The sequence below is a fragment of the Ranitomeya variabilis genome, chromosome 3 (assembly GCF_051348905.1).
Source record: "Ranitomeya variabilis isolate aRanVar5 chromosome 3, aRanVar5.hap1, whole genome shotgun sequence".
Taxonomy (NCBI): domain Eukaryota; kingdom Metazoa; phylum Chordata; class Amphibia; order Anura; family Dendrobatidae; genus Ranitomeya; species Ranitomeya variabilis.
This window is the reverse complement of record NC_135234.1, coordinates 483,913,093-483,934,053: the sequence shown is the minus strand read 5'-3', so window position 1 is coordinate 483,934,053 and position 20,961 is coordinate 483,913,093. Positions and strand designations below refer to the sequence as shown.

Here is a 20,961-nt window from a genome sequence, read left to right as displayed (position 1 = left end):
ATGTGCGGCCATTATACAGTATGAAGCATCATGTGCGGCCATTATACAGTATGGAGCATCATGTGCGGCCATTATACAGTATGGAGCATCATGTGTGGCCATCATACAGTATGGAGCATCATGTGTGGCCATCATACAGTATGGAGCATCATGTGCGGCCATTATACAGTATGGAGCATCATGTGCGGCCATTATACAGTATGGAGCATCATGTGTGGTCATCATACAGTATGGAGCATCATGTGTGGCCATCATACAGTATGGAGCATCATGTGCGGCCATCATACAGTATGGAGCATCATGTGCGGCCATTATACAGTATGGAGCATCATGTGCGGCCATCATACAGTATGGAGCATCATGTGCGGCCATCATACAGTATGGAGCATCATGTGTGGCCATTATACAGTATGGAGCATCATGTGCGGCCATTATACAGTATGGAGCATCATGTGCGGCCATTATACAGTATGGAGCATCATGTGCGGCCATCATACAGTATGGAGCATCATGTGTGGCCATCATACAGTATGGAGCATCATGTGCGGCCATTATACAGTATGGAGCATCATGTGCGGCCATTATACAGTATGGAGCATCATGTGCGGCCATCATACAGTATGGAGCATCATGTGCGGCCATCATACAGTATGGAGCATCATGTGTGCCCATTATACAGTATGGAGCATCATGTGCGGCCATTATACAGTATGGAGCATCATGTGCGGCCATTATACAGTATGGAGCATCATGTGCGGCCATTATACAGTATGGAGCATCATGTGCGGCCATTATACAGTATGGAGCATCATGTGCGGCCATTATACAGTATGGAGCATCATGTGCGGCCATTATACAGTAAGGAGCATCATGTGCGGCCATTATACAGTAAGGAGCATCATGTGCGGTCATTATACAGTATGGAGCATCATGTGCGGCCATTATACAGTATGGAGCATCATGTGGGGCCATTATACAGTATGGAGCATCATATGGGGTCATTATACAGTATGGGGCATCATGTGTGGCCATTATACAGTATGGAGCACTGTGTGGCCATATTTTTTTGTTTATAATTATTGTATATGAAACAGTGATCAGCAGTGCTAAATGGGTGTGGTTGGGACGTGGATATGGGTGTGACTAATTATGAATGGTTGTGGTCAGAGGCGTGGCCTAAAATCTGCCGCGGCGCGTATTGCACGCCGCAAACTTTGTCCCTCTTTCCCATCTTCAAAAGTGGTGGTATGGTTTTATAGGGGTCATGTCCTCTTAATAAATGAATAATTTAATTTGTGCCTTGGAAATGACAGACCCCATTGAGGAAAAAACGACTCCCTTTGCCTGCTGTGTCTTCTAGGCTTTATAATAAAGCTTTTTGGAGTTAAAAAAAAAAAAAAAAATAGGAAGTCGCCTGTCTTCTGCTATGTGTGCTCCTGTGGGTTTGCAATAAAGCTTTTTGTAGTAAACAAAAAAAAAATCAATAGGCAGTCGCCTGTTTCCTGCTGTAGGCGCCTGCGTATTTGCAATAAAGCTTTTTGAAGTAGCTACAAAAAAGGTCCGCCACAACCATAGAGACTAGTGTAATCCTGAGCGTACGCATGAGACTGTCTAGGCCGCGCTGCCTCCGCTCTATGGTCACGCTGCTGGATGGAGGCTCGGCTTGTAGGAGGTGTGACGTCATGGCTGTCTAGTTAGCGCCGAGAAACATGGCGGATAAGAAGGAGCTACAAGGAGGTGATATGGAGAGTGTGTGATGGCGGTGCGTGCTCTGTGCGGGTGTGTGGCCATGTTGGTGGAGGAGTGCGGCGTGTGCTGTGGTGGCTGCAGTGCAGGGCGGGTCACTGTGTGCCGTGTGGGTCCTGCCTACACTATTAATATGGTGAATTTTGGTGTTTTTTGTGGTTGCTGTTCCCATCATTCAGCTCAGTAACAAAATGCTCATCTTGGTAAGTTGTTTCAACTTCACCAGGACCAGAAGAAGACGCAGAAACCACAGTGAACACTAAGCCTGTTTCTTCCAGTAATGGAGGGGAGAGTTCTGGCCGCGGCGCAGAGAAGAGGTCAGCCGTCGCCTCAGCGGAGGAGGCTGGCTCCCAGCCCTGCCCTTCCAAAGTGGCCAAGTTCGGCTTTGCGTTTGGAGGTCAGGCAGCGAAGAAGCCGCCATCCATATCGATAAAGCTTGGCGCGGCGGTACGTATCCGGTGCCCGTGGGCTGCGGTGTGGAATAATGGCTGCATACTCCTGCCTGTACAGCGGGGTCCTGCACACGGACCCCTCTCCTTCATGGCGGCTGTATCGGTCCATTTGTTATCCATTTCTAAAGCATAGATTAATTTGTCGCCAGATGCTGCGGAGTTACTGGTACCCTCCTGCTTATCCAGGAACCAATGATAAACCCTACTGGAGGGTTGTCTCTTCATAATAGTAACCTGGAGGAAATGAAAAAATCAGCATGGGGTTAAAAAAAAAATACTGATAATTGGCTGTCTGAAAAATATAAGGAGGCAATATAGAGGAGTGTGCGGCACATTCTAATTATTCTGGAATGTATGGGTCGTCCCTATTCAGCTCTTGGCAATGGTGGGAAGAAGGATCAGGCATGTTGAATTTCAGCATGCCCAATCCTTTCTTCCTGCTGTACAGAACATAAGCTTCGGCCATTGTAAACAGATGCATGTCGGGGTAGGTTCACACTGCAGTTGTGGCCACTGCTGGCCATTGTCAGGATGGCTTCCTGGCACCGTACCACATAGGGACCCATTGTACATTGGATCTACATTGGGCAGGCACAGATGCAGTGTGCACCTCGCCTCGATGTCTGGGGGAAACGCTGTCTACAAGTTGCACCTTTTCACCCACCGATCCGCATCTTCTCAAAGTCTTGCCGTTTGCAGTCTCGTCAGGTTGTAGCTATTCTCGCATTATTAGTGAGTGATGTTTTTCTTTTTTAGAAACCGAAGGATACACCTCCTGCCGCAGCCCCCAAAAAAACCTCTGTAGCCGCAGCGTTTAATGATGAGGATGATGTAAGTATGCACATCCATTTGTACGCCCCCATGTCTGCACGGCCTTCATATGCAGGATTACTGAAGTCTGGGCTCAATGGTGTTTGGACATGCCAGAAATCCAATGGAGGAGGCAGCTGTTGGGACAGTAGAGGATTTAACCCATAATATACATTTATTTTGTTTTTCAATATTGTATCTTCTATCCTCCTCTTGGACAAATGTGTCTAATAAGTGAAAACCCCATTTAATGTAAGTGGGTAGGCGTGTTGTAACTGACCATTCCTATACAGGGATATGGCCTATTTTCCTTTTCACAATACGTCTCCAGGTATTGAGTCCAGGCTGTTTCGTTGCTTGTTCTCATGGCTGAAATGATTGGTCTTTTATGTCTAGACTGTGGAAACCTCTATGTGGAGATGCACAGAACTATCTCCAAGCAGTACAGTAGCAGCTGTCCAGACAGAAGTCCAAGCTTTGGGTCTTATGTTCCAGTAACGGATATCTACATCCTTTACAGCTCAGTGACTAAGGCTATGTGCACACATAGCGGTTTTTACTGCGGAACCGCAGCGTTTCTGCAGCTGCGGGTCTGCAGCAGTTTCCATTGCGTTTACAGTTGCATGTAAACCCTATGGAAACCGCAATCCGCTGTGCACATGCTGCGGGAAAAACCGCGCAGAAACGTATCGGTTTACATTCCGCAGCATGTCACTTTTTTTGTGCAGAATCGCTGCGATTCTGCACACATAGGAATGCATTGATCCGCTTACTTCCCGCATGGGGCTGTGCCCACGATGCGGGAAGTAAGCGGATAATGTGCAGATGGTACCCGGGGTGGAGGAGAGGAGACTCTCCTCCAGGCCCTGGGAACCATATTAGTGTAAAAAAAAAAGAATTAAAATAAAAAATAATGATATACTCCCCTCTCAGCGCTGCACGCGGCCGTCCGGTTGCAGGGTTGCTGTGCGAGCAGGGCCTGAGATGACGTCGCGGTCACATGACCGTGACGTCACGAAGGTCCTTCTCGCACAGCATCTTTGGAACCGGACCGCCGCATGCAGCGCCGAGGAGATCGGGACGTCAGAGGGTGAGTATATAACCATTTTTTATTATTTTTAACATTACTATAGATGCTGCATATTGCTGTATATGCAGCATCAATAGTATAGGCGGAAACCCGCAGCGGAAACCGCAAAACAAACCGCGATAAATCTACAGGGATAACCGCAGCGGTTTTGCCCTGCAGATTTATCAAATCCGCTGCGGGAGAACCCGCAGAGGACCCCGCAAAGTGTGCACATAGCCTTAAAGGCCAACACCTGATTCTTCCAGTACATCTGCTGCCTTGTGTGTTTTAGAAATGCTACCTGTATTTCATGTAGATACATTCATTATTTGCAGAGTGAACCTGAAGAAATGCCCCCAGAAGCAAAGATGAGGATGAAAAATATTGGAAGGTAAGGTTCCCTTTCTGGAATAGTTTGGATTTACACTGCTCCCTACAGGGGCTTCTTTGTGATTGCACTGACTCTGATCATGTTTTGTAGAAATGTTTCACTACTAAAATAAAGATCAATATAATGTTAGGCTAACAGCTTGGCAATTGTACCCAACAGACCCAACAGTGGCAATGATGTGCCGTTTTCTGGTATGTACACTAGTAATGCATGGTGCCACATATTAGGCCATGCATCAGTACAATACGTCAGTTGTTTTGTTGTGGGGGCATTTGTGCACCAGGAGACATTGTCCTGTACTGTATCCTGGATGCCATTAGATGCCTTACTGCAGACTCTGACCGACTCTTTTACGTTCCTAATACAATAGCGCTTACTGATTAAGAGATTAGTTGTGATCCTCCTTTTAATCAATGATATGTCCCTATAGAAGTGATTAGCATCTTCTGTGGATGCATGATCACTAGTGGGGCTTGTATATCAGTAGTGTCACTGTTTGATGACCCTCATGCTAGTTACATGCCACATAACTTATGGAATGAAAAAAAATAATTCCTCACCTGTTTGATAACCGGGCTTGGATGATGTAATTTGCAATAACCATGTCCTGGGTAGACTGCCTTTATTATTCCCATCTTCATAGATGTGTATTGTAGGATAGCGCATGATAAAACAAACACTTTTGTAATTTACTGCTTATAGAAATTTGCAGCTGTTCTTGATATAGTAACACTTTTCTAGTGTTTACAGCTTGAGGCCGACCACCGCTGATATCTAGATGGTAAGCACTGCGCTGAAGCTGGCCAAGCTTAGGTAACGGCACACACCAGCGATTCTGGCCAACTTCAAAACAGTGATTACAAGCTCAATAGAAAAGATCTTGGAAGCATTGCACATGTTCGACTGGTTAGCAGCGGTGGCCAGTCTCCAAGGCAATGAGCTATAAACAAGTGCTAATTTCTCAACAACGACTGAAAATTTTAATAAGCAAAATTGCTTGGTTTAGCAAGTACTGCTTGACAATACCCATTGGGAATAACCTTTTAGCCGTGGTAATTAAAGGTTTTGTATCAAGATTAAAAGTTACCCAATATCCATTGGATGGGGATAACATCACTTTTGCTCGGACCCCCATCAACCCTCGAGAACTGGGTTCTGAACAGCATGCACACCTTCACTCCATTCATTTTAGTGGGACAGCCAGAGATTGCGGAGCACTGCACTTGGCTATCTTTGGAACTGAGAATGAATGGAGCAGTGGGGAGCATGCCCGACTTCTGATCCATTTAAATGAGGCTATTCCGCAGCCTAGAGGTTGAACCAACAGTGATCAGAAGATCATGAGAAAAGGGGGTAATGTCTAATCTTGGAGAACACTTTTTAAAGGGAACCTGTCACCCCCAAAATGGAAGTTGAGCTAAGCCCACCGGCATCAGAGGCTTATCTACAGCATTCTGGAATGCTGTAGATAAGCCACCGATGTATCCTGAAAGATGAGAAAAAGAGGTTAAATTATACTCACCCAGGGGCAGTCTTGGTCCGGTCCGGGGCCTCCCATCTTCATCAGATGACGTCCTCTTTTTGTCTTCACGCTGCGGCTCCGGCGCAGGCGTACTTTGTCTGCCCTGTTGAGGGAGGGAGTGGGAGAGCAAAGTACTGAAGTGCGCAGGCGCCGGGCCTCTATGACCTTTCCTGGCGCCTGCGCACTGCAGTACTTTGCTCTGCCCTCAGCAGGGCAAAGTACGCCGGAGCCGCAGCGTGAAGTCAAGAAGAGGACGTCATCGTAAGAAGATGGGAGGCCCCGGACCGCGACGCCTATCGTACTGGGACCGCCCCTGGGTGAGTATAATCTAACGTCTTTTTCTCATCTTTTAGGATACATGGGGGGCTTATTTACAGCATTCCAGAATGCTGTAGATAAGCCCCTGATGCCGGTGGGCTTGGCTCACCTTCGATTTTGGGGGGTGACAGGTTCCCTTTAATGGGCTATTCCTAACAAAGAAAATGGGGCCATTCTGCAGTTCTCTGTGGTGGGTGTTCAGGAGTGCAACTTGGCAGGGAAAATTGGGCTACTTTTTGCCTTTAATCTCAAGGTGGTCCAAGGAGATAGCATCACACCATCGTTGTGTGACAAAAGTAGTAGATAATACATCAAAGTTTCCATTTGAGAATCCCCTTACACTGCACTGGAATTTCACAAGGTTCTGTTTGCCTATTTGTTTGACCATCTAGGGACACGCCGACTTCATCAGGACCAAACTCGTTCAACAAAGGCAAACATGGATTCTCGGACAGCCAGAAGCTCTGGGAGAGGAATATTAAATCACACTTGGAAAGGGTCCCAGATGACTGAATTATGGCCAGGGCTTATGGGATGATCTGATGTTCAAATCTGGTTTTGTTTTTTGTTTTGTTTTTTTTCCCCTCCCCTGCCCCCTCAGAAGGATACCCTTGCAATTGGAATGAGGTGTAATGTTTTTGAAGGAACTTGTATGGCACAGAAACAAATGAGAATTGTAATTATGTTTTGTACTGAGTTGTTCTGCTGTTTGTCTATTGTTTTCATTTACTGTCATTGGGAATAAACACTTGTTTTGTCCTTTGGAGTGTGTCTGCTCTTTGCCTCTACCACTGACGATCTCACTGACTGAATGACACTGCTTTCTTCAGCAATACAGGCATTTGGCTGGTTAGTTAGGTCTGATGACACAATGATTCTAAATTAATATGTGAAAACTCATGTTCTTATTGCACCATGCTTTCTGTCTTGGGTGCCATTGCAATACAGATGCCAAGTGTTAGTTGGCCAATGTCAATAAGGAGATATATATGTATTTTTCAAAATCATGAAATTCTGCATCAATTGATAAACAAACATGTGGATTATCAGGCAACAACTACGCTTACATGCCTTGCACCACATGTTTCAGACATATTTTACATGGTCGACGAGGGGATGGGAGTTTTCTGGAAATGGGTTAAAATGTGTCGTAACTTAATGGAATGGACCAAAGTAAGCCAACTAACAGATGGTGAAAGGTTACACTATACCAGTGGTGGCGAACCTATGGCACGTGTGCCAGGGAGAGCACGGAGAGCCCTCCCTGTGGGCATGCACACCATCGCCTTACAACTAGCGCCTGCATGGGGAGCTCTGCGCCAGGGTTGGGGTAGCAGAGCAGTCCAGCGTTGCAGTGCACAGTGTACACCAGGGGCATTGCTAGGTCCTTTGTTTCAGGGCTTGTGCCCCGAATCAGAAGTGCACTGCCCCGAATATTTTGTCTGCATGTTTCTATTTTAAATAAAGTTTATTTTGTTGTAACGTACAGTGTCTGCATCTGTGTACGCAGGCACACACGCAGCATTACCTCCTTTTAGCCCAGTGTGTTGCGGAACCAGATTCCCAGTCTGCTTGACTCCTCCTCCCGGTTAGTACAGCCTCCCGCTTTGAGCTGGGATCTCCACTCATCTGGAGCAAGTACTCAACTGCCATCAATTCAATCTGCAGTGGCAGAAGGCGGCCCTGTCAGAGATTATTAGCTGCGATTTAGTGATGGCAAGTCTGAAGCTCCGTGCTGGCTGATCGGTACAGTGTCACATTTCTCATCCCCACACTGCACCAACCAGTGAGCTCCGAGCACAGACACTAAATCTGTATCCTGTCACTGATGCTCTGATTAATCCAGGCTGACCTCTGATCCTACCCCCCCCTCCTACAGCAAATATATTCTGTGTACTATATACACATGCACACATACCCGTCTGCTCTCATTTGACCCTTCCTGTTCTCTCTTCCCTGCCCTTTGTTGCTCCGGCCTGCTCTCTGGTGCCCATTCCTTCTCTCTGTTGCCCCTGCCTTCTCTATTGACCCTCCCTGCTACCCCTGCTTACAACATTGCCCCTGCCTGATCTGTTGCACCAACCTGCTCTCTGATATGCTTGCTTGCACTCTGTTGCCCCTGCCTTCTGCATGAATTGTTTTTTATAAACTAAAACCTCAGTATTCAGATTAAATTGCCGTATTGGCACTTTGTGGTAAATAAGTTGGTTTTGGGTTGCAGTTTGGTCGGTCTCTAAAAGTTTTGCCATAACTGCGCTATACAGCATAAAGATGTGCAAAATGTATTATTCTGTATGTGCCAATATAATTTGGTGCATTCCAAGACTGCCTAGTATTAAGTTTGAACGGTCTAACACGGGTGGGAAATCTTTTTTCTGTCAAGGGCCATTTGGATATTTATACCATCTTTCAGGGGCCGTACAAACTCCACCCACAAAGTGCATCCTGACTCTGGTATTGGTGTCAGGATGTAATCTTTCATTGCATGCTCTTCAGTGGTCAGTGGTGAACACTGCGTGTGTGTGCTAACAGAGCAAGAAAAAAAATCAATGAGCTGGTGGCAATCAAAATACATCTCCCTGCCAAGAATGCGGTCCCTGAGAATCTGCTCGGAGGCCTGATAAAGGCTATGTGCACACGATGCGGATCCGCAGCGGATTTTTCCGCGCAGAAACGCTGCAGATCCGCACTGTGATGTACAGTATAATGTTATTTAATGGCTTTATTTAACGGCTGCGGATTCTGCCAGGAGATGCGGATTTCGTGCAAAAAATTCTGCACCTCTTTTCTTACGTGTGCACATAGCCAAAAGGTCATCGAGGGCGGTAAGTGGCCCTGGGGCCTGAGGTTCCCCACCCCTGGTCTAAAAGTTAGACTGCTTTAGAAATCGGCATCAGTGTGTCTATGCCTTGCTTTAGGTGTATATATTAGGAAAAAAAAAAATCCCATCATATTCCTAAATTGTATCCATAGGACTAAGGGGGTGAGCACTTACTGCGCATTCTTATACATGGGGGGTGGGGAGTAGGTTTTGCAGTTTTTGATAATGACAAAGTATGGTGGCAAGAGGTGTACATCATGAAATCTCCCAGACAATTGGCTCGGTCCTCATAGCATAGGTGGGCAGCATCCAGCCTGCAAAATGATTGGTCTAGTCGTGCCAAGGCAAACTCTTCAGCATAGTAACTTGTGCCTTAGTACTGCATGTAAACCCAGATAAGGTAGCCTGGAGGTTTTATCAGGAGGACACACCCAAACCACATCTGCATCCCCCCAGTCAGTCTCTGTAGAGGCTTTAGTTATCTCTGCCCCCCCATAGTTAGGCCACACGTTGCGGAAAGTGGTGCGGATTTTAGTAAATCCGCAGGTAAACCGCACTGCAGATTACCTACGGAATTATCGCAATTTTTATGCGGATTCCTATTATGGAGCAGGCGTAAAGCGCTGCAGAATCCGCACAAAGAATTGACATGCTGCAGAATAAACACCGCTATGCTTCTGCGTGGTATTTTCCGCAGCATGTGCACTGTGGATTTTGTTTTCCATAGGTTTATATGGTACTGTAAACTCGGAAAACTGCTGCGAATCCGCAACGTGTGCACATACCCTAAGTCTTGGTGGGATGTTCACTGTCATTTAGGCCAGTCTCACACGTCCAGATAATTCCGGTACCAGAGAAAACGGTACCGGAGTTATCCGTGTGCTCACGTGGCACATCAGTGTCGCACACGTGCAGCAGCCATGTGCCGCCCGTGTGCTGCCTGAGGACCACACGGACCATGCAGGGAGACAGCGCAACAGTAAGTGCTGTCCCCAGCGTGTGGTGCTGAAGGCAGCATTCATCTCTTGTCCCCTGCAGCACTCGCAGGAGAGAAGAGATGAAAAATCTATTTTTTATTTTTTGTTAAAAATAAAGTTTGGGGTCACCTCCCACCCCCCGTGCGCCCGCCTGCTTGCAGAGAAACACTCACCCAGCTCCCGTGATGCCTCCTCTCAGCGCCTGCAGCCTGTCCTGTGTGAGCGGTCACGTGGTACCGCTCATTACAGTGATGGATATGAGGCTCCACCCCTATGGTGGTAAAAATAATCCCAAAATATTCTTTAACTATATAAATAGTAAGAAACTAAAAAATGACAGTGTTGGCCCCCTTAAAAATAGTCTGGGTGAAATGGTGGATGAGGATGAGGAAAAAGCCAATCTGCTAAATGACTTTTTTTCATCAGTATTTACAAAAGAAAATCCCATGGCTGCCAATATGACTAGTGATAAAAATTCCCCATTAAATGTCAACTGCTTAACCCAGCAGGAAGTACAGCGGCGTCTAAAAATCACTAAAATTGACAAATCTCCGGGCCCGGATGGGATACACCCCCGAGTACTGCAGGAACTAAGTACAGTCATTGATAGACCATTATTTTTAATCTTTAAAGAGTCCATAATAACAGGGTCTGTACCACAGGAGTGACGTATAGCAAATGTGGTGCCAATATTCAAAAAAGGGGCAAAAACTGAACTCGGTAATTATAGGCCAGTAAGCTTAACCTCTACTGTGGGTAAAATCCTGGAGGGCATTCTAAGGGATGCTATACTGGAGTATCTGAAGAGGAATAACCTCATGACCCAGTATCAGCACGGGTTTACTAGGGACCGCTCATGTCAGACTAATTTGATCAGCTTCTATGAAGAGGTAAGTTCCGGACTGGACCAAGGGAACCCAGTGGACGTAGTGTATATGGACTTTTCCAAAGCTTTTGATACGGTGCCACACAAAAGGTTGATACATAAAATGAGAGTAATGGGGATAGGGGAAAATATGTGTAAGTGGGTTGAGAGCTGGCTCAGGGATAGGAAACAAAGGGTGGTTATTAATGGAGCACACTCGGACTGGGTCGCGGTTAGCAGTGGGGTACCACAGGGGTCAGTATTGGGCCCTCTTCTTTTTAACATATTTATTAATGACCTTGTAGGGGGCATTCAGAGTAGAATTTCAATATTTGCAGATGACACTAAACTCTGTAGGGTAATCAATACAGGGGAGGACAATTTTATATTACAGGATGATTTATGTAAACTAGAAGCTTGGGCTGATAAATGGCAAATGAGTTTTAATGGGGATAAATGTAAGGTCATGCACTTGGGTAGAAGTAATAAGATGTATAACTATGTGCTTAATTCTAAAACTCTGGGCAAAACCATCAATGAAAAAGACCTGGGTGTATGGGTGGATGACAGACTCATATTCAGTGGCCAGTGTCAGGCAGCTGCTACAAAGGCAAATAAAATAATGGGATGTATTAAAAGAGGCATAGATGCTCATGAGGAGAACATAATTTTACCTCTATACAAGTCACTAGTTCGACCACACTTAGAATACTGTGCACAGTTCTGGTCTCCGGTGTATAAGAAAGACATAGCTGAACTGGAGCGGGTGCAGAGAAGAGCGACCAAGGTTATTAGAGGACTGGGGGGTCTGCAATACCAAGATAGGTTATTACACTTGGGGCTATTTAGTTTGGAAAAACGAAGACTAAGGGGTGATCTTATTTTAATGTATAAATATATGAGGGGACAGTACAAAGACCTTTCTGATGATCTTTTTAATCATAGACCTGAGACAGGGACAAGGGGGCATCCTCTACGTCTGGAGGAAAGAAGGTTTAAGCATAATAACAGACGCGGATTCTTTACTGTAAGAGCAGTGAGACTATGGAACTCTCTGCCGTATGATGTTGTAATGAGTGATTCATTACTTAAATTTAAGAGGGGACTGGATACCTTTCTGGAAAAGTATAATATTACAGGGTATATACACTAGATTCCTTGATAAGGCGTTGATCCAGGGAACTAGTCTGATTGCCGTATGTGGAGTCGGGAAGGAATTTTTTTCCCCATGGTGGAGTTACTCCTTGCCACATGGGTTTTTTTTGCCTTCCTCTGGATCAACATGTTAGGGCATGTTAGGTTAGGCTATGGGTTGAACTAGGTGGACTTAAAGTCTTCCTTCAACCTCAATAACTATGTAACTATGTAAGTGGGCAGGTGCACGGGGGGGGGGACGCGGGAGGTGACCCCAAACTTTATTTTTAACAAAAAAAAACTTGATCTTTCATCCCTTCTCTCCTGCAAGCGCTGCTTTCAGCCGAGCAGGACAGAAGGGAAGAATGCCGGCTTCAGCACCACACGCAGGGGACAGCGCTTAACTGTAGCGGTTTCTCCTGCGGCGGTACATGCACACGGAGGAGAGTGCACACTGTTCTCCGTGTGCGGGACGCTTTGCGGACCGTGCTGCCGGAGAAAAGCGGACATATCTCCGTGTTTTGCAGACGGACACACGGTCCGTGAAAACACACAGGCATGTGTATAGACCCATTCATTTGAATGGGTCTACGTGTGTCAGTGTCTCCGGTACATGAGAAAACTGTCACTACACGTACCGGAGACACTGACATGTGAAACCGGCCTTAGATAAAACTACTTACTAATGCATGCCAGACTGAAGCGTGTAAGTGTGATGCACAGGCCAAGTTACTGTGTCAAACTCCTGCAACTGGTGAAAAATCTTAGACATGGTAACTACAAAGATAAGTTGATGCAGTGTGTCGATCTTTCCAAGAGAAATGGACAAATGATAATTTTTCTTTTTTTGTTAAAGTTAGGAGAAGCCATCACATGAGCCGAGTTATTAAATGTGTTTAAAAATGAACCATACGGCGCTGCTTAGTTGCTCCAGGTGAATAAGCAGCAAATATATGGACGAGATCACTCCCAATCGTCCCAGAAGTGGTTAATCAAAGAAAACTATATGTGATATTTGCGCTAAGAGCACCTATATGAAGCCATAAATAGTTAAAATACTGGGAAATGTCATAAACAAGGTTCTTCGTTAAAGACTAGGATTAACAAGATGTGTTTACCTTAATATCAAAGAAAAGGAAATCTGTGTCCTAGTGCTGACATGCGGAAAGGTCCTTCACTCATGCGCTGAAAGGTTGGTATCTGAAGCCGCCTCTGAATCTCTGTTCCAAAAATATCCAATATGTTGCAGAGCAAATAGTAGTATAGGAGACGCTGTCCCGGCCGGTGACTAGCGTACTCCCCCAGAGCTTGGTAACTGCCGTGCACAGGCAGTGGCGGCCGCGTGTATAGAGCTGAAGCCGACAAGGTGCAGGACCTTGTGTGACGTCAGTCACGTGATGTGTACACGTGACCAGCTACAAAACTGCAGAGCTAAGGAGCTATGAATAGCACACAGGACCAACTAATCCTACGCGTTTCAGAGTCGCTGACTCCTTCATCAGGGATGGTGCTGTGTGCAGGATGTGTGCTTTATATAGCGTGCCTCCCTTTTTTTTTTTCTTCCCTTTATGTTTTTTATTTGCTCATTGGATGAAAGCAAACAGTTCTATCTCCGTGTTTAGACCATGGGGTGCCAAAGTGTTCAATTCAAATATGTACCTCATTTCTTCTCTTGACATTTGGTGAATAAAGTTGCCACCCCTCCAGTCTTTTTTCACTATTTTCAGTCCAGTGACTAAAATGTCCTCAAGTGAACCTCCGTGATATTTGGCAAAATGTTGAGATGGAGGGTGTTCCGAGAATGTTTTACTGATGTTGCACAAATGTTCCCTAATCCTTACATACATAGGGCGAATAGTGCGACCTATGTATAATTTCTTGCAAGGGCACATAATGCTGTAGATAACTCCTTTAGTGGAGCAGGTGATGAAATCTTTAATATTAATTACTGTTGACTGATTGGAGATGGAGATTTGTTTTTTGTGCCTAATTTCTTACATGATAAGCATTTTTTGCATGGGAAGAAGCCATTGGGGCGTTTTGATAAAAAATGCTGATTTTTTTCTTCTTTCTCCAGAGGTCTACATATCGTTGGGGCAATTAGATTCCCCAGATTTTTTGCCCTTTTGTAGACGATTTTTGGACGCACTGGCAGTGACTCCCCAATTACCTTATCCTCTTTGAGTATGTTCCAATGTTTATTTACAATCTTGTTCAGCAGTCCACTTTTAGAATTATATTGCATTATAATTGGAATCTCGTAATCTCCCCATTTTTCTCCATTCATTTTTTCTGACTTCTTTTCTATCTGCATCAGGAGCCTTTCCCTCGGGTGTTCTCCAACCTGTTCCTTAGTTTCTAACAGGAATTTTTTGTCATATCCTTTAATTACAAATTTCTCCACCAAAAGGTTTGCTTCCTTGTTATAGTCGTCCAGTCTAGAGCAATTTCTGTGTGCCCTGAGGAATTGGCTCTTTGGAACATTGAGAAGCCAACTGGGGAGATGACAACTGTCCAAGGCTATATAGTTTCCAGAATCAGTGGGTTTGTGATATATTTGAGTATGTATTTTGTTACTATCACAATAAAAATTCTTAAGTCTAAAAAATTTATTTCTTTATTATTTATAACTGAAGTGAATTTTAAAAAGTAATCATTTATGTTTAAGTGTTGAATAAAATCATTTAGTAAAATGGGGCCCCCAGACCAAATAAAAATAAATTATGATGCCAGCACTGGATACAGTTTTCCTTTTCTTTGATATTAAGGTAAACACATCTTGTTAATCCTAGTCCTGAATGAAGAACCTTGTTTATGACATTTCCCAGTATTTTAACGATTTATGGCTTCATATAGGTGTTCTTAGCGCAAATATCACATATAGTTTTCTTTGTGTTATTAAATGTGTCACCAAATCTAGCAGAGTAATTTTTAACACGCCATGGCGGGACATTCATCAGGGCATCGGGAACGTTACCACAGTCTCTTCTTAGGAATGAATTTAAGCATTTCCAGAGGCTGACAATGACCCTACAGCTGAAGGAAAGGAAAATTAGACTTCTTTTTACGTTGATAATTTGAATGGCCCATGAATTAGGTTATAAATGTTCAAATGGCGTATGGAAGGAAAAAAGGTTCCCCACTCTAGTCTGACAGTGTGGGGGAAAAAAATCACGATCAGAGACTCCATTTCTAATGCTTTATTGGTAGCTTAGAATAATCTATATAATCATCAGCAGGGAAGATGTTCAGAAAACAGAAATCTAGTAGCACTCCCAATCAGAAATAAACCTTTCATCCAATTTCACCATTCAGGGTAAAAGGTCTTTGACACATGGTGAACAGATGGGCCCAGCTGCAGTCAGTGGCTGGAATACCAGATGAACAGTGCCTCATATCTGCTCTCACGGATCTATCTGGATGTGGCTGCTGTTGTATGTACTAGCGTGTGAGCAAACAATACCAGGTTGACAAATCACAAAGAACCTGCATGGCCAAACTATGTGGATACTTATTGAGTCGCGAGTGCAGGCATTTTGAGGCCAGGTGAGCCAGGTTTCACACATCTGTGCCTCACTGACCGTGCTCACATCAGAACACCCAGCCCATCTCAACTGCTGAATCTTCCCTCCTGCGCTGCTTCATTCATGGTCGTCCCTCATTCTCCACCACCAATTTTGGCACACATGCCTTGTACCTGATCTGTGTCTCACTAGGCAGTACTGAAAATGCCCCAAATATTGGCACAACCAAGAGCTGATGTAAGTAGGGTTGAGCGACTTTCATTTTTTAAAGATCGAGTCGGGTTTTGTGAAACCCGACTTTGTCCAGAGTCGAGTCGAGTCGAGTGCAGTCGGTCGATTATCGCTAAAAGTCGGGGATCGACCGAAACACGAAACCCAATGCAAGTCAATGGGGAAGCATAGTCGGCAGTGAGTGGAGGCCAGGAAAACACCTACAGTGCCCATTTTAATGCCAAAAACATCCATTCTTGTTTCTGAAGCTTGTCAATCTTAATTAACTTTATAATAATAGTTGTTCAATGGAACTTGGGGGTCATTTGGCAAAAGTTGTGGGGGGTAGGGCTGGTTCAAGGTTTTAGTGGGCCCAGGAATCGTGGACTACGTCACGGCGGTGGAGCAGGGAGAGGTAAGTATTTCAACGTTGCAAGTGCTGTGATCCTAAGCAAGCAGAGGGGCACACTCGTTCGCATTGGCACTGGCACTGGCACAGGGCCCCTCAAAGTACAGCGGTGTGTTTGCACGGCGGGGGCGCCTCCCACCAGCAGCGACACTTTGCGTACTCTGAGGGGCCCTGTGCCAGTGACGTCGCCAACGAGTATGCCCCCCCCACCTGATGAAGGAACCTGCACTTTCATCTGCACCTTCCTCTTTGTCCCTGTGTAAGGTGGTATAACATGCGGGAAGGGGAACCTTACTTTCAGCAGGGTCAGATTCTGGCTGTGTAGAGTGCAAGGGGAATGTAGTGGTCTAGGTCAATGTACCAGCAGACTCATCTAGCAGTGGCTGGGCAATGGGCAGGATGAGGAGGAAACACATATAGGGCCAAAGAATAAAGTAGGCTAAATGCAGTTCAAAATTGGTAACAGGACTAAACAGGCGGCATTGCTTTGTTCAGTGGAGTAGCAAACCCAGGAGCAGCAGACACTGTTTTAAGGGCCCAAACACACTAATAGGCCAAATGCAGTTTAATATCTGATACCTTAGGCCAAAAGCCTAAAGACTGAAGCTCAGCTTTATTCAGTTGAGGGCAAACACCAGGGAGGGGCAGACACCGTTAGTAGGCCCTAACCACCAATTTTTAAAAACACAGCACTTATTGAGAGCCAGAAGGTTGAAGCTCAGCTTTATTCAGTTGAGGAAAAACACCAGGCAGGGGCAGACACCGTTAGTAGGCCGTAACCAAAGTTGAAGGCCAAATGCAGTTTAATATCTGATACTATAGGCCGAAAGCCAGAAGGTGGAAGCTCAGCTTTATTCAGTTGAGGGCAAACACCAGGGAGGGGCAGACACCGTTAGTAGGCCCTAACCACCAATTTTTAAAAACACAGCACTTAATGAGAGCCAGAAGGTTGAAGCTCAGCTTTATTCAGTTGAGGAAAAACACCAGGCAGGGGCAGACACCGTTAGTAGGCCGTAACCAAAGTTGAAGGCCAAATGCAGTTTAATATCTGATACTATAGGCCAAAAGCCAGAAGGTGGAAGCTCAGCTTTATTCAGTTGAGGTCAACACCAGGGAGCAGCAAACGGAGGTATTATGCCCCAACCAGCACTTAAAAAAAAAAAAAAAAATTAGAGCCAGAAGGTTGAAGCTCAGCTTTATTCAGTTGAGGAAAAACACCAGGCAGGGGCAGACACCGTTAGTAGGCCGTAACCAAAGTTGAAGGCCAAATGCAGTTTAATATCTGATACTATAGGCCGAAAGCCAGAAGGTTGAAGCTCAGCTTTATTCAGTTGAGGACAAACACCAGGGAGGGGCAGACACCGTTAGTAGGCCGTAACCAAAGTTGAAGGCCAAATGCAGTTTAATATCTGATACTATAGGCCGAAAGCCAGAAGGTGGAAGCTCAGCTTTATTCAGTTGAGGGCAAACACCAGGGAGGGGCAGACACCGTTAGTAGGCCCTAACCACCAATTTTTAAAAACACAGCACTTAATGAGAGCCAGAAGGTTGAAGCTCAGCTTTATTCAGTTGAGGAAAAACACCAGGCAGGGGCAGACACCGTTAGTAGGCCGTAACCAAAGTTGAAGGCCAAATGCAGTTTAATATCTGATACTATAGGCCGAAGCCAGAAGGTGGAAGCTCAGCTTTATTCAGTTGAGGTCAACACCAGGGAGCAGCAAACAGAGGTATTATGCCCCAACCAGCACTTAAAAAATAAAAATAAAAAAATTAGAGCCAGAAGGTTGAAGCTCAGCTTTATTCAGTTGAGGACAAACACCAGGGAGGGGCAGACACCGTTAGTAGGCCGTAACCAAAGTTAAAGGACAAATGCAGTTTAATATCTGATACTATAGGCCGAAAGCCAGAAGGTGGAAGCTCAGCTTTATTCAGTTGAGGGCAAACACCAGGGAGGGGCAGACACCGTTAGTAGGCCCTAACCACCAATTTTTAAAAACACAGCACTTAATGAGAGCCAGAAGGTTGAAGCTCAGCTTTATTCAGTTGAGGAAAAACACCAGGCAGGGGCAGACACCGTTAGTAGGCCGTAACCAAAGTTGAAGGCCAAATGCAGTTTAATATCTGATACTATAGGCCGAAAGCCAGAAGGTGGAAGCTCCGATTTAGACAGTGGAGGACAATTTGAATTAGGGACTGCAGACAGACTTAGTAGGCTGTCCCCTGTGGACCATGCATCCACCACATTAACCCATTGCGCCGTAATGGACACGTAATCCGTGGCCATGCCTACAGGTCCATGCGTCTGTTGTCAGGTGCACCTTTGTACTCACAGATTGCCAGAGTGCATGGACAATGCGGTCTTTTACATGCTGGTGGAGGGTTGGGATGGCTTTTCTCGCAAAAGAAGTGTCGACTGGTTAGCTTGTAGCGTGGTACAGCGTAGTCCATCATGGCCTTATTAATAGTAAATAAAATATATAACTAGGCGCTATGAACTTTTAAATAGGTTCCAGGGGTACACGGGCAGCATTGGTGTGGTCAGTGGAGGAGTATTGCAAGTAGGGGCCGCAGACAGGCTAACAAAGGCCTAAAATAACAAACAATAGTCAGGCATGGCAGTTTTAAATCGGTTACATGGATACACAGGCAGGCACTCCAGGCAGCATTGTGGTCAGTGGAGGAGTATTGCAAGTAGGGGCCGCAGACAGGCTATCAAAGGCCTAAAATAACAAACAATAGTCAGGCATGGCAGTTTTAAATTGGTTACATGGATACACAGGCAGGAAGCATTGTGGTCAGTGGAGGAGTATTGCAAGTAGGGGCCGCAGACAGGCTAACAAAGGCCTAAAATAACAAACAATAGGCAGGCATGGCAGTTTTAAATCGGTTACATGGATACACAGGCAGGCAGCATTGTGGTCAGTGGAGGAGTATTGCAAGAAGTGTCTGACACAGTTAGTACTCCCAAAAAATAAATAGATGTTAATGTCTCGCAAAACAACTATAAATAAAAAAAAGGGTGGCATGCTTAGGTACAGGAGTGGGCTCATCTGCAGAGTTTATGACAAAGTAATTTGGCAGTAAATTAGTATTTACTGGTGTCAATATAGGACACTGACCCAGACTACTTTAACTAGCATCATAGATGTCAACAAATTGGTATTGTTTGTCAGTGCCAGGCATTGAATGATGTCAGCGCATAGACTAAACATTGGTGGAGCTGTGCGAGATAATTTTGCACGTGGTAGAGCACAGTTTGAGCTGGGGGGGGGGGGGAACTCTCTTGTGGCCGGCGATACCGCCCCAGGGCCCCTCATGTTACAACGGTGTGTCTGACGTTGGGTGCGCACCACCACCGCCAGAGACACTACATTGTACTATGCTGGACCCAGTGGCAGTGCCGTCGACCAAAAGCGAGCACACCCACCTCTTCTGACAAACAGCACTGTAACTAACGGGTGCTTGTGACAAGTGTCGAGAGTGAGACAACGGCCCCGTGGGGGGAGTTTTCCCATTGGGGGATGTGTAAACATGTCGTATGCTGGTCAAACAGCTGCTGCAAATTAAGAGATTGGAACACTCAGTAAGACCAGTCCACAAGCAAGACCTTTTTATAGGAAAGCTAGGTGTCAGCCGGGAAAGGTGGGGCAAAATAATTTGAAATCCAGGAGTGGTTCATTTTAATGAAGTGCCGACTGGGTAGCTCGTAGCGTGGTACAGCGTAGTCCATCAGCGCTTTGAAAGCTTCGCTTTCAACTAACCGGTAGGGCATCATCTCTAATGAGATTAGTCTAGCAATGTGGGCGTTCAAACCCTGTTTACGCGGATGCGAGGATGAGTACTTCCTTTTCCTAAGAAGAGTCTCATGTAGGGTGAGCTGGACTGGAGAGCTGGAGATCGTGGAACTAGCGGTGGTGCCGGTGGACATGGGTGAGTGAGAGAGTGTTGGAGATGGTATTCTTGCCGGTGCCCTACATGCAGTGTTTCCTACTACTAACCTGGTGATTCCCTGACTGCTTTGGCCTGGCGACGAAAGCTGCACAGATACTGCAGGTGGCGCGGGAAATGGTGGGCTTACAGGGAGGGAAGGGATGTAGCGTTGCTGACTAGCTTCATTGGCCGAGGGTGCTGCAACCTTTAGGGACGTTTGGTAGTTAGTCCAGGCTTGCAAATGCATGGTGGATAAATGTCTATGCATGCAACTTGTATTTAGACTTTTAAGATTCTGACCTCTGCTTAAGGTAGTTGAACATTTTTGACAGATGACTTTGCGCTGATCATTTGGATGTTGTTTAAAAAAATGCCAGACTGCACTCTTTCTACTATCGGATACCTTTTCAGGCATTGCAGACTGAGCTTCTTTAACCGGATGGCCACGCTGTCCTCCAACTGGTTTTGTTTTTGCCACGCGTTTTTGGCCAGATACGGGCCCGGTAGATGGAACCTGTTGTGATGTTGATGCCTGCTGCGGCTCCTCCTCCTCCGCTTCAGAACTACTGCCGCCTGCACCCTGTTCCCACAATGGCTGCCAATCGGGGTCCACAACTGGGTCATCTATGACCTCCTCTTCTATGTCGTGTGCAATTTCGTTTGTGTCACCGTGTAAGCCGGTGGTATAGCGTTCATGACGGCGCACCATAGTCTCCGCTGGGTTTGATTCTGCCTCAGTACACTGCGAGGGCAATGTTCTGGTCTGAGTCAAAGGAACAGCAT

The 20,961-nt window shown here is 45.7% G+C and overlaps 1 protein-coding gene across 1 annotated transcript; it reads left to right on the top strand.

The window, feature by feature from the left end:
- The first annotated feature begins 1,580 nt into the window (after positions 1-1,580).
- On the top strand, positions 1,581-7,074 carry PCNP (PEST proteolytic signal containing nuclear protein). Its single transcript, XM_077296731.1, has 5 exons — positions 1,581-1,737; positions 1,973-2,193; positions 2,955-3,029; positions 4,413-4,468; positions 6,701-7,074. The coding sequence occupies exons 1-5, from the start codon at positions 1,710-1,712 to the stop codon at positions 6,819-6,821; spliced, it is 501 nt and encodes a 166-aa protein (XP_077152846.1). The 5' UTR covers positions 1,581-1,709; the 3' UTR covers positions 6,822-7,074.
- Positions 7,075-20,961: the final 13,887 nt, after the last annotated feature.

What these genes read in the sequence shown, in the direction of transcription:
- PCNP (XM_077296731.1), top strand. Translation starts at nt 1,710, where the DNA reads ATGGCGGATAAGAAGGAGCTACAAGGAG. An exon ending in CGATAAAGCTTGGCGCGGCG is followed by an intron (nt 2,194 to 2,954) that starts GTACGTATCCGG and finishes TTTCTTTTTTAG; the next exon opens with AAACCGAAGGATACACCTCC. An exon ending in CGTTTAATGATGAGGATGAT is followed by an intron (nt 3,030 to 4,412) that starts GTAAGTATGCAC and finishes CATTATTTGCAG; the next exon opens with AGTGAACCTGAAGAAATGCC.